The 13,636-nt window shown below is 38.3% G+C and overlaps 1 protein-coding gene across 12 annotated transcripts in view; it reads left to right on the top strand.

Annotated features, from left to right (window-relative positions):
* The window catches only part of LOC103559433 (pro-neuregulin-1, membrane-bound isoform), a 218,975-nt gene that overhangs the window by 189,678 nt on the left and 15,661 nt on the right, over positions 1–13,636 (top strand). For 4 of the 12 annotated variants that reach the window (XM_070599071.1, XM_008533040.2, XM_070599068.1 and 1 more), the window contains 4 exons: positions 161–219; positions 6,777–6,800; positions 11,365–11,467; positions 13,028–13,154. In XM_070599071.1, coding sequence (XP_070455172.1) covers positions 161–219; positions 6,777–6,800; positions 11,365–11,467; positions 13,028–13,154 — 313 coding nt within the window. The remainder of the gene's footprint in view (positions 1–160; positions 220–6,776; positions 6,801–11,364; positions 11,468–13,027; positions 13,155–13,636) is intronic. The other 8 variants (XM_070599076.1, XM_070599070.1, XM_070599072.1 and 5 more) reach the window with 2 other exon arrangements.

Genomic DNA, 13,636 nt, shown 5'->3' with positions numbered 1-13,636 from the left:
GCCAGAGTCTGAAAGCCATGATTAGGACAAAGACTCAGTTCCTGAGGGTGAACTCACCAAGTTCAGTCAAATGACACTGAAGGAGCTTCTTTCTAGCATATATTCACCTCTTCTCTTTTTCTCTGTTTTTTCTACCATTGTTTTTTGTTTCTTCTCTCAGGTGCCCAAATGAGTTTACTGGTGATCGCTGCCAAAACTACGTAATGGCCAGCTTCTACAGTACGTCCAGTCCCTTTCTGTCTCTGCCTGAATAGGAGCATGCTCAGTCGGTGCTGCTTTCTTGTTGCTGCATCTCCCCTCAGATTTCACCTAGAGCTAGATGTGTTTTACCAGGTCTAACATTGACTGCCTCTGCCTGTCGCATGAGAACATTAACAAAAGCGATTGTATTACTTCCTCTGTTCGTGACTAGTTGGCTCTGAGACACTGATAGGTGTGTGAGGCCCCGGATGTTTCTGAAATTGATATTGAATAATGTGATACAAAATGATAGTCAATATCAAGCAGTGCAATTATAATAAAGGCATTTAAAAGTCTCAGTTTTATTGATAAAATAAAAGCATTCCACTGAAGAGTTCATCTTCTTTATAAAATGACAACATCCTGGAAAGGATGTTGCTAAATTGTAACCAATACGCACTTGAAATGATGGTAAGTTAATTTTGGTGCAGAATGTGTTATTTATAACAAATAAACATAAATAAAAAGAGTTCAGATGTTTCTCTTCATTAACCAAACAGTTTTCATTTAGGTATAAAATAAAACACTGAGTAGGAAAATTAAAAACAAACAGTTCACAGCAATTGAGATAGCCTGGCTTCTGTTTATGTTGCTTAGGAAACAAGTGATTCAGGACTAGTTTAATCATTTATTTATGTTAGCATTTCTTTATGCCAGTTTCAATGATAATTTTAGGAGAAAACAGTTTTTTAAAAATATTCAGTTTGAAATTTAACAGTTCTAGATATATATTTTTAGATACATAGAACTGGGAAATTTGGATCGATTTCTATGGCTTTATGCAGTTTGGATCATCATCCCTAAAAGACCCAATTCACATTGTATATAATTGCATGGATAACTAAACTATATATTTGTCCTTCTCTTATGAGCTGGGACTATAACTTTTAATTCTGGAGCTTTCAAAGCATTATATTAAAATGGATTCCATATAGTCACCCATTTAGATCAAAGGTTGACTAATTTTTTTCTATAAAAGATCAGATAGTAAATACTTTAGTGTTTTCAAGTGATACCATCATTGTCATAACTACTCAACTCTGCCATTGTTGCACAAAAGCAGCCATAGGCACTGCATGAACTGACGAACACGACTGTGTGCTATTAAAACTTTATTTATAAAAGCAGCCAGTGGGCTGGATTTGTCAACCTCTGATTTAGATTGTCAATTACTCACCCTGAAAAATGTTTCACATGGCTTATTACAGTGTAAATTCATGTAACACAAGAAACAGTGATACGAGCTGATCATTTGGGGGCAAGAATCAGAGATTTCCCCTTATTCAGATGCATATAAAGAATAAGGTTCTGTACCTCATTTTATCAGTCATGGAGAATAAATTCCATACGCATTATGTGGAGATTAGACGCATAACATTCAATGGTTTATTTAGCAAGGTGGAACTTATTATGTATTTACATAGGCTACATATCAAAGATTATGTTATAGGCCATTTCCTGTTGTGAAGAATTGGAAAATTGCCATTGCTAAATTTTCAAACACAGTCTTCACTTTGTTCACATGTCTTTAAATAGTATGCATTTAGTGGGCAGAATTTTTCGTCCATAACTGTAGATTAATTTTTGAAATGTGGATAAGTTGGAGAGTAAAAATAGAAGGGAAATAATAGATTTTTACTTAATATATTAAATCCATTCCTTTTAGAAATGTGTCTTTGTATTCAAATAGCATAGATTTAGCAAATCAATGTGACTGTATAAATACAATGAAATTGTATTTTAGAATTTAAGGAGAATTCTCAACATTTGCATTATACTTGATCTTTTGATGTTATGTAGTTTCCTTGTGCACGGAAGGCGATATTGCTGCGCTATAGAGAGAAAAGCATTAAAAAATAAAGATAGTTTCCAAAATAATAATGCAGTTAGATCTGACAGTAACCAGAGAAAATGTTTTCAACTTCTCTTTTAGACCATTTTCTCTTTCATATCATTTAAAAATAGCTCCTATGTATTTAATCAGAGTGTGATTCCTTAAATAATTTTTTTAGTAAGCAGTGGCACTTTTTGGAAGACATCCAGGAAAGCAGCATTCATATTTAACCTGATTTAACAAAGATTGATAAGAAGCACGTTCATGAACAGAATCTGTAATGACTGTGCATCTCTGCTGCCTCATGTCTGGAAAAGCAAGAGCTTCTAATCAGAAAGTACTTTCCAAAGTTGTCTTGCCCACAGTTAATTTTCTTACCTCTATGTCTTAAATTCTCAATTTTTATTTCTGCAGCCCCCCACATAGAAAGCAGGGAAATAAATTTTTGCTGCTCTCAGAACCTTATATTCAAGTAGCAACAGAGGCAGCACAGAGGATGAAAAACGTTGCCACAGTGGTTGTTTAAAATTTAATATTTTGTTTGTGTTCATAAAGTCTGAAACACATAAACATAAATCTTAAAAGAAAAGATATTCCCCAGCTTCAAAGAAAAATATTTTTCAACTTAGCAAACCACATTTTCAGTTGAAAAATAGCATTCTAAAAGAATGTAAAATTTTTTAAATGTTTACAAACACGTAACTTACATTATTAGGATTTGGTGCAATTTTTCTGGTGAGTGTTCTATGGGACATTTATTGATTTATAAAAGCTGATTTAAAATACGAAAGAAAGGAACAAATGTATATTTTATATGGTTTTCTTGAAGGCAGCCATGTGCTATGAAATAAAACATATTTATAGTACTTTCTAGGAAAATATTGTCAAGGTTAGTCAGCTTCAAATTTGACCTATTGACACAGAATCCCTACTTGAAAGGATTGTGTTCATCGATGTGAGGTATGTGTGTTTGTGTGTTTGTGTGTTTGTGTGTTGTGTGTGTGTGTGTGCGTGCGTGTGAGTAAAGGCAATCCATAATCAATTTAGAGACTTTATGGAGAGGAAAAAAGTACTCACAGCTTCAATAGTTAGAACCAGTATGGAGCAAGTTTGTCATATATAAACTAACATATAGTAGGAAGTACTTATAAAATAGCCCAAATTATGGAACATTTCAGAGTACTGTTTTAGAGCTTTTAGGCATGTTCAAGAATGAGTAAACTTTGCAGATATTCTTAAAAGTAATTTTGAATCATAGGTTATTAGTGCATAAATTGTGGATTTCTAAATGCTTTAAAACCCATTGAAGTTATTAATTTGTTTACCAAACATGTATATCTTGCTGAGAGTAGAATAAAGGCACATTCAATCTGTGACAAAATTTTCATAAATTCCAACCGCGCGTTAGTGAGATTTTACTCTGTGTGTGTGTGTGTGTGTGAGTGAGTGTGCTCTTGTGCACATGGAAACTTGAGAGTAAGGAGAGAGTCTCCTATTACATTTCGAAGGGCTCAATATGGATTGGTATATGTGAAAAAAGGTATCTACATTTGTAAAGGTAAGTCAAAAATTAATTAAAATTCGGACACTAAATTACTCCCCTTTAGAACTGGCATTGACCGAACTCTTTTAGAAATCTCAGAGGTGCAGAAAGTCAAGACTATACATATGTCTTTGAGGTTATTTGCATAAAAAGGCCCAAGATCTTAAAGAGTAAAATCCTGAATGTCTTCAAACTTTACCAGAAGCCATAATTGCATGTATGTATAATTTTGGTAAAAGAAACTTGTTTTATTGTTCTTTTCTCTTAACATGATTAAAAATTTAAATTAACCTACAGGTTAATCAGTTTTCTTCAAACAATTACAAAATCCTAAAGCAAAGGATTAGTGAGTCAATATTTAATAGTTTCTGAAGACTTAGATTTAAATTAATTTTTTATATTGCTTACTGCACAGCAGGAAGTCACATGTAGAAAAGGAAACTAAATTGTTTACAGTAACCTTTGTGTTTTTGAATTATTAATTTAATTTGAAAAATGTAGTGGCTAGGCAGAAGTTCAATAGGAAGCATGTGATACATAATGAGCCTAAGCCAACATTAGATTAAATAGAACAGAAAGAAAGTAATAACCTCTCCACAAAATGAAAAGTGTTTGTGTATTCTGCTTTTCTTGACTCACAATGAAAGAACTGTAGCCACCAATAGTAAAAATAAATTAGAGCGGTATTTGCTCCAGGTCCAGAATGACTGATGCATGTTGCCTCTGCTTGTTTCCTTGTTAGGGCTTATGGCCAGAAGAGATTCCAATTTTAAGTACCAATTTCCCTTTGAATTATTTGAAATTGGAGCTGCCTGATATGAATGACTTCCCATGAAATGAAATTATGGTTAGGCTCACAGACTTACCTATCAAGCTGTAAATGCAGTAATATGTATGCATGGGCATGCTACTAATTTTATTGAAGACTTAACCAAGCTTTCTATGCAACTAATGTAGATCATTAGCAGTGTTCACGTAGGCATGAAATAATGATTCTCTGGAAAGAGTTTCTGTAGATATTTCTTGACTTTAACCCTTAAATTATTACTGACTGGTAGGAGGAAAAGGAGAGAGATGAAAGGAGTTCTGGGGAGAAAAATTGAGTCATAGCCTCATGGAAATGTGTAAGGAAATTTAGTGTCACTTCCTTGGAAAATGAATTTTTGTACCTTGATGTTCCAAAGGTCATATGAAAGAAACAAATGGGAAAAAAATGTCAATTTGTCAAATTGAGTGTTGCACAGAGGCAAGAAAAATTCATTTGGGTTTGAATAAATTGTTATTTTGCTATGAACATTGTGCAACCAAATTAACCCTATATCCTCTGGCTTATAATTTATAAATTTGGATTATTTGCCTGAGTACCCTGGACCCAAGGCAGAGGGAACTCTCTGTTATATATAGTGCCTCTCATTACCATTGTTACTTGATGTACTATTTGCTATGTTTTTTCTAATCTGGAAAACTTCATTTCTGTAAGAGGTGGCAAGTTTTTGAAGTCTAAATTTGTGATATATCCCAGGAGCTTTCAGAGTTTTTCTGGCCATGAAATTAGTCAAAAGTAAACCTACATGCAGTTACTGGCCCAAGATAAATCTCCAGATGTGTCTGTTTTCCAAGCTCCCTTCTGCTGTTGGCCAACATATTTCATGGCTCCTTTATCCCACGGGGTTGCCCGGTGAGGCACATGTTACGATCATAAGCATTTTGTCAATGAGAGATTAACTTGTCTAAAGTCGCTGAACAGGTAAATGGCAGAGGCAGGACCTGAAACCAGGACAACTCCACACACTTACCTCCTCCTTTCCCCTCTCTATAAGAGGTGCTTTGTCCATGACCAAACTGATGTTTTTGTAAGAGGAATACGCCTCCACTGCATGTTTTCAGACTTAAGAGATGCCTTGTCATATTTTTGGACCACCTTGGTATCTCTCTAACCAGTGATCAAGAGAAGAAATGTGTATCCCCAAACCTCGCTGTTTTCATTCTGCCCCTCCTGCCCGCCTGCCTCTCCACCACGCACACACAAATAAGTCCTAAAGGGTCCCAGTCAATGAAACTTGATTACAATTTTTGTTTCAAGAGTAGGAGTTGTCATTTCTGGAGGTTTTTCTTCTTTGCCCCATTTTCCCCATTTCTTGCTGAGCCCATGCAGGTTCTATAGTCCTGCCATCCTGGTGCCTCTGCATCAGATCTGCCAGGACTGCTGGCCGTGGCCACACACCTTTGAGTCCCCTTGCCTGGGCAGCCCTGCAGGCCCTCCGGCTTCCTGTGCCTGTCGGCTCTCCTCTGGGTATCAGAGCTCAGCACTGTGGAGTCATCATCTAATCGGCTTTCTGTTACTTGAGGAAGTCATAAATTAAATTAACTGAAGACCCCAGGATTGTATTCCCCCCACACACACATTTTTTTTTAATCTGAAAAAGCAAGGCATCGAAAGTTATCCTGTGCCACACAGGAATTATATGAAAAAACTGGAAGCAGGGTCTGGTGTCCTAATGCCCTGTCTGGTTTTTTGAGCAGAAGCATTTATTTTTTTCTGTGAGTGGAATCTGTCATGTAAGTGGTAGAGAAAGTGGAAGGTTAGGAGAAGAGAAGGAGATACATTTTTTAAAAAAATAACCAAAGCAACAAGAAATATTAGAGGTTAACTACCCACAAACGATGGAAAATGTACCAACAGGATAAAATTTTCAGACCAAATCCCTATCCTCTTGGCTTCTACTCCTGGCTCTGCCACTGTGTCTTTGGGTAAAAAAATTTCACTCCCTGGAACGTTGCTTCTGCCTTTGAAAAAGAGATGAATGAAATAATACCAAATGCCTTTTTTGATTATAAATATGATAGTTCTATTCCCAAACAGTGAAGTAGCATAGAGGATGGCTCAGCTACACAACTTCTCCCTCAGTAAGATCTTTTAAGGGTTAATAAAGACATAGTGTGCTGGTATTTGCACACCTCTTAAAAGAGAAGTTCCCTCTGTGGACTCTTGGAGGCGTACCTGAGCACTGCTTCGTTAACCACCCATTTGTCCTGTTCAATGTGCACGCACAGAGAGCCATAATAGTCGTGTGTAATGTGTTTTGGAGTGCAGTGTATTGCTCTTTTCTGAAACTTTTTCCCTTTCTTTCTTTTTTTGTCAACTTTCTGCATTGGCAGAGCATCTTGGGATTGAATTTATGGGTATGGACCAATCATCATTCCTTTTAGCCTGCAGAATTTAGAGCCTATGAGCTGAAATCTCTTCCCTTCCTACTCTTACCTTTCAGTTCCTAACTAATTTCCTTTTTCTTTAGAAGGGATCATACAGCTATAACAATGATTTCTCCGCTTTCAATCTATGATTAGTTTACTGAATTGTTACTGAGTGCAGCAACTTTTAGATTCCCAAGCCTCATTTAGAGTTTAAAATCACGTCACCTGCTGCAAATTCACATATATCCCATGTTCCTTGATTGGATCTGGCCATGCCGTTATTTCAGAGCTGGGGTAAGTTGGAATGATGCAGAAGGCTACAGGACGAACCAAAACGGGCCTGAAAACAAAAGAAGCTTTAAGTGCATCAGCTTAAACACACACTACATCTCAAGTTTGACATACAGTTTAAAAATCACTATTTTCTATCTAATATAGTAACACAGCCCTTACATTGCAACGCAATATTATATGCACAGACTTTGAGTTACTCTGATCTTCTGGAGATATTCAAGCACTACTCTAGTCAACTTCATTATCTTATGAGCAAGGAAATAGAAAACAGAAAGAAATAAGCCTCGTGCTATTTTAGGTGGAAATTCTAGTGCTAATGGAATTAAACTTGAGTCACTAAGATTATCCAGACAAGTAATCAAATGGAATTTTCACACTGTAAACATAAAATATCTCCTGTGAGCTATGAATTTGGGGCATACTGCTTTTGAAGGCTGTCATGCTAAATAGTTGGGAGAAATGATGTCTTCGAAGGAGGGGGAAGCCATGCTATCTTCCTAGATGCTCCATAATGCAGCACCGCCCCCCCCCCCGCCCCCGGGCTTCCTGAACCCTGCATACAGGTGGGTCGAAGGTGGTCGTGGGTCAACCAAGCAATATCCTGATTAATAGAATAGCTGATCCCCATCCGGGTGGTGACAGAGACATCATGCAGCGAGAGCACCTTACAGGTGATGCTTTCTTTTGGAGGATAACATCACAGCCTACACCTAATGCTCCATCGTTTGTGGAAAATGAAGCTGTTGCAAGCTGTAGCAGTTACAGGGATAGAAACTCAATTAATTGCCCATTCTGCCAAAAAAATTCAAGAGAAAACTATTCATTTGATGGGAAAACCCCTATTTATCTGAATGGGCCTTTGCACATCTGAGGACATCTCTCAAGAGTGAGAAGCATGGGTGGCACGTCATCTACGAGAGGGGAGTAATCTATTCAGGTTGCTTCCCTTGAGATAAAAATTGTTCCACTTCTAAAATGGCTTATTGGCCTTTCCTGCAGGGAAGAAAAAAATTCTACCATCACCTCCCCCCTTCTCCCTAACAGCATATTCCCTGCTTTATTGCTTTATGTTCTGACTATAGAATTTAATATTTCTATTCCCAAACAGTGAAGGAGGGTAAGGGATGGTGCAGATAGACTTCTCCTTCAGTAAGATCTTAAGGATTAGTAAAGCCACACTTTGCTGGTAACTGCACCTCTTAAAGGCAAACCTTCCACAGGCTCCACAGTCCCACGGCAGCCAGTGCCCTAAGCCAGAACGTTGCATCCTTAAGGAAAATCAGACCTTAAAGGTCAATTAAAACTGAGAAGGAAAAGGCCTCTGTCTCTTGGCCTTGGCCAGATCAGACTGCAAAACGTGCTTGATGTGATTCGCTTCAATGCGTCTAGCCAAACCACAGAGTCTCGACTCAAAAGCATTTCCACTCATTGATGCAGGTCTGCCAACTGGACTGAGGTATTCTTCTTTTCAGTGCTGTCTCTAATCTGCTCTTGCCCTATTGACCCTATCACACTAGGAGAAAATAAGGATAAAAAATATTATTGGTCATCAAGTATTTCTCTTTGAGCACATTCATATTGTGGACATCACCTGATCTAGTCAACCACTGTAAAATCAAATAGAAACTTAGGTGAGAAACATTGAACACATTTAATAAATGCTGATGTGAATACAGACTCCTCATCCCACATCTGTATTCTATGGACCTTGGCTTTAATTGGTTCATCTTAGCACTTCTGCTTTACGCTTTGACCTTTATTAGGCTGTCTTTTTATTTCCATGACTGGTTTTACTGGGAAATGTGTGTCTTCCTACATAACACAGGAAGAACGGGCGAGTCATCGTACACCATTTGTTCACAAACCTCAGTCTATTTTTTTATAATTAACAATACCAAAAAAACTTGTCAAAAGAATCCCTGAGAGTATGCATGATGCCTTTTCCCCCTTTCCTCCTTGGTTAGGTCCCATTTTTGTAGTTCGCAGAAGTAATTTCCCGGGTTTTTCTAAAGATAGAATGTTAAGATGTCAGCACTACCAAACTCTTACTGTTTTAAAAGGAGAAAAATTAGTCAGTGAAAGAAGACACAGTAAAGCAAAGTCCTCATTATCTTGGCAATAATACTTTTAAACTACTGTTTCTTAACCAACTTATGACAGCTGAAGGAGCCCTGCTTTGCATCTTGGTCCATGGAGAAGGACCAGCCGGGTGATGCCTCTGCTTCTTAGACATATATGCTAAAAACTGATAGAATCCCAGGTCAAGGAGGAGCCTCCAGCTCACAGATTAACACCTCGTAAAATTTAATTCCCTGTCCTGTGGCTATGGGGGAGGGGAGGCAGCAGACACAAGCAATTAACATATCAGCATTCACGTTCCATGTCCTCATTTGACTTTTGCGGCACAAAACTATGTGACACCACTCTGCCTCCTGGTTCATTGTTTCACTGCAATGTACCAGCTGCTTTGCTTTCTAATTGTGGCTTCCATGTGACCGCCAGCCTAGGTTAGGAGTTATGCTGTATGGAGGAACCCTTCCAACTTTGCATCCACCTTTCTTCCACCCAAGCATTTCCTCCCTCTGGTTTTCTGTTATTTATTTTTCCTCCCTTAGTATTAGGCATGCTGTGCCAGGGACTTCAGATGGCTCCTTCACTTTTAACCTTGTTTTCCGTCCTACCTGACTTCCTCCCTCTCTCTGTCATTCTGTCAGTCTGTCTGTCCTTTTGGTTTGTTTTTCCTTTCCACTTCCACCCTTTTGGTTTGTTTTTGTATAATCTCCGCAGCATTCTAGTCTTTTACCCACTGCCTTCAATTCTCCTCCTCCTGTTAATAATCAGTGCTATATTAATTTGATTTGACAATGTTCCTGACCTGTTAACTGGAATTTGATTACCATGGGCTTGGCTTGTAGGAAATGTTTTGTTTAATGATAAGGTCTACTGTATCATAGAAATTAAATCGCACTTTTTCATTTCAAGAAAATTTCCTGCAACTTGCTCGCTCTCAATAGAGAAAAAGGTGTGGTTGCTGGGATGAAAATGTAAACTGAAAATGTTCTATAAGGTCTCATGTTGATGTCCAGATAAGAGACCTTCATTTGTATAATATTCCCTAGTTCTTGACCAGTTTATTAATCACAATAGCAAGTACAGTTTACGCTGCTTATTATGCACCAGTTGAACCTGCGAATATCTGCCACCTAGTGTAATTAGACCGATCAGAAGCTCCGTTCCTAAGGGATCGGGTTTACCATTAAATCAGCCCATCTTGTTAAGAACCTGACCTACAATAATGACATCAAGTTATCCCCCCAAAAGACTGATTTGCAAATAGAAAGACTCCAATAATAAGAGACTGGTTGCATGTAGAGCAGCGCAGTACCTTTAATTCAAAGTTCTGCGTGTCATCCTCTCTTAGTGTAACCTATATTAGCCAGTTTGCCAAGCTGGCCAATGCAGGAATGTACAATCTATTCCAAATCACTAATCATTTGTGCTGGTAGTTTGTATATACAGATAAATTAGGTCTCTACTTACAATTGGTGAAGTGTTAATAATTGTCCCTCAAAGGACAAATCTTCATCTTGGCCCAGGACTACCCGACCCATCATGTTGTCTTTTCTCTGATACAGTGCCCTGTTACTCCACATTGTATCGCTTATGTTCAAATTTGGCTGTTCACCTTAGGGATACTGATTCAATTTCCTACCTAACTACAAGTCAAGCTCATGTTTGCAAATGTCTTTGAATTTATTTATTTTTTTTAAGTTAGAAATGGCTCTTTGTAAAGACCGCCGGAATATAAAATAGCTGGGAAATCCAGAGTCTGGGCGAGGAAAGAAGAGAGGATGGGGGAGGGGAGGGTCAATTCCGGCTCCTTTGATTGGCATTGATTCCTGTTGTCTTTGCAAGAGGTTTTTTTTAAAAATGAAAACTACACTTTTAACCAAATAGTTATTTTATAATTAATGTTTACGATTCACCAGTTTAATGCGTATATATCTATAGCTTATAGTTAAAGTAATTTTATAGTATAATATTTTTATCGTAAATGGTCCCAGCTGGCTTTGCTGTTTATGCCCAAAGTGTAGTGCAGAGTATGCTGTACCTTAAGTATGTCTACAAAAGTAATGAATTGTCACCTATTTATTTTCTTGTGAACATGGACAATGCCATGCAGCATGCCAACTGTTCAGTTGTAAGCCCTGGCAAGTATAAGGGACCTTTGGTGACATCTGTTCTCATGCCTTTCCAGAAGCGGAGGAGCTCTACCAGAAGAGAGTGCTGACCATCACTGGCATCTGCATCGCCCTGCTTGTGGTTGGCATCATGTGTGTGGTGGCCTACTGCAAAACCAAGTAAACCTTCTCCCTCCATGCCTTCTCTCTCCTTAGCGCGCAGATGGCTTAGCCAGCTAGGGGCTTTGCGGAAACCAGGCTCTGCAGCCTAGCCTGGAAAAAAAGCTGGGGAGGGGCCCCTGGGAGACTTTTCTCCTTATTTTTTCTTTTGAATAATCCATTTCAAGGACCTAATCACGTACATTAGAAAGCTTTGCCTATTTGTGTGATGTGTTAGACAACTTCTGATAAGTGATCACAGCCCCATGACTGAAGAAAGGGTTGGAGGGACAGGCTTGTATGTGGATGGACGCACGCATGCACCTGTGGATGTGGGTGCGAGCACCACATCCTGGGAGGAAGGTGGTAGGTGCCGAAAGGTGTGCTTGTCATGTTGCTGCTGAGGCCGTGTCCAAGTGCACTCAGACTTAAGAGAGAAAGCAAACTCTGGGTGGTGTTTGAAATGCAGTTTTCTAAACGTATAGCGATTCTTTTTCAATCCCATCTAATTAGGTTATCACTTCAAATGCTCTCAAAGTGTGAGATGTACAAAAGGAATCTCATGGGAGAAAAATCAAACAAAACTTGCTTTGAAAGAATAAAAGAGAAAACATTAAAACAGATTTGTGTTCCCTCTGTTTGGTCTTTTAAGCTGGGTCCATATTAGCAAATGCAATTACTGTATGACAAGAATTCCCTTAGCTTTTCTCCGTTACATAGAACTTCCACTTCAAGTCTGAAATAATGTTAATTAAGTTTGTTTTGTTTTGTTGCTTTAACACATAAACTCTCTTCCCAAAACTAGCCCTGGGAATATTATTGTGATCTGAATGTTGCATTGAGAAGCAAAGACAGTATGCTTTTATACCATAAAATCAAGGGCAGGGATGGTGTTTTCTTAATACCCCAGGATTGAACGTGTTGCCAGAATTGAGTAAGTGATAGAGAGAAGACTTCATGGAATCCACCTTATGAGACTTATGAGATTCGATCTCAATATTTCAATATTCATTAAGTAGGTATACAAAAAGATGTTACTTGAGTAGGATCATGTTACAGTTGTGCCAAAATCTACTGGCAAAATATGAATATATCTTCACTCATGTACAGTGCCATATGCCACATCTACGTATAATGTACAGATTCAAAACAAACTGCATTTTCTTAAGAGACACACAGGCAAGCCATAAATGAAATCAGCCTTATCAATTGCACAGCACAAATTGTTACCTAAGACAAATGACCATCTATAAGACTTAGGCAAAGATGGATCGATTAGGAAAGTTGGGATTTTAGTCAAATATCAACTTGACTTATCTCATCTTCTCCTCTTTTTTTCTGCTCTCTCAGCAGTCCACTTAGATTTCTGTAAGAATCCCGTCCAGCTTCTTAAATCTGTTTGCTAAGAATGTATGATTCCGCTGCTGCCCCTAGGCAGATTCTGAGATGGAGTGGCACGCCTCCCTCCCCTCCCTCACCGCCAATTCACTGCCTGAGTTACATGTTGGTAGAATAAAGAATTGACTGTACTAAGAAACGTAAATAATAGAAAAAAATAAATGCTTCCTTTTTCATATCCAGGAAACAGCGGAAAAAGCTTCATGACCGGCTTCGGCAGAGTCTTCGGTCTGAACGGAACAACATGGTGAACATAGCTAACGGGCCTCACCACCCTAATCCACCCCCCGAGAACGTCCAGCTGGTGAATGTATGTTGACTCCAGCCAGTGGAAACGCTGAGCATCTCTCCCCTGTTCAGGCACCTTGAAGTGTATTTCCCAAAGCTCTTCGGCTCTTAGCTGCTGCCGTTAATCACCATGGCTTCCTGGAATCCAGGGTTTCGCCAGGAGAAAATAATGGGAACATTTTTCAAAGTGGATTTGGTTACTGCAAAACTAGCACATTTCCTCTTATGAAGTGTTCATTAAGGGGTTGGAACAATAATGTTGGATTCATTCTGCAGGCAGGTCAGAGCTGAAAGAAAGAAAAGAAAAACAGAAAGAGAAATAATAAAATTAATGATACAAGAATCAGAAGCAAATATTTTATTTTTTATAATTTGGAAATGAAGATTCCTCCGATCTCTAACTGATTAGTACTGATAACTGAGCTAAGGGCTTTAGAGTGATTTTTATTAGAGGCAATTCACAGTGCCTGATGATTTACTGATTTTCAAAGAAAGAAATTAGGG

The sequence above is a fragment of the Equus przewalskii genome, chromosome 28 (assembly GCF_037783145.1).
Source record: "Equus przewalskii isolate Varuska chromosome 28, EquPr2, whole genome shotgun sequence".
NCBI classification, from domain to species: Eukaryota; Metazoa; Chordata; class Mammalia; order Perissodactyla; family Equidae; genus Equus; species Equus przewalskii.
Note: the sequence above shows the minus strand (reverse complement) of the source record. Positions and strands in the feature narration are given on the sequence as shown.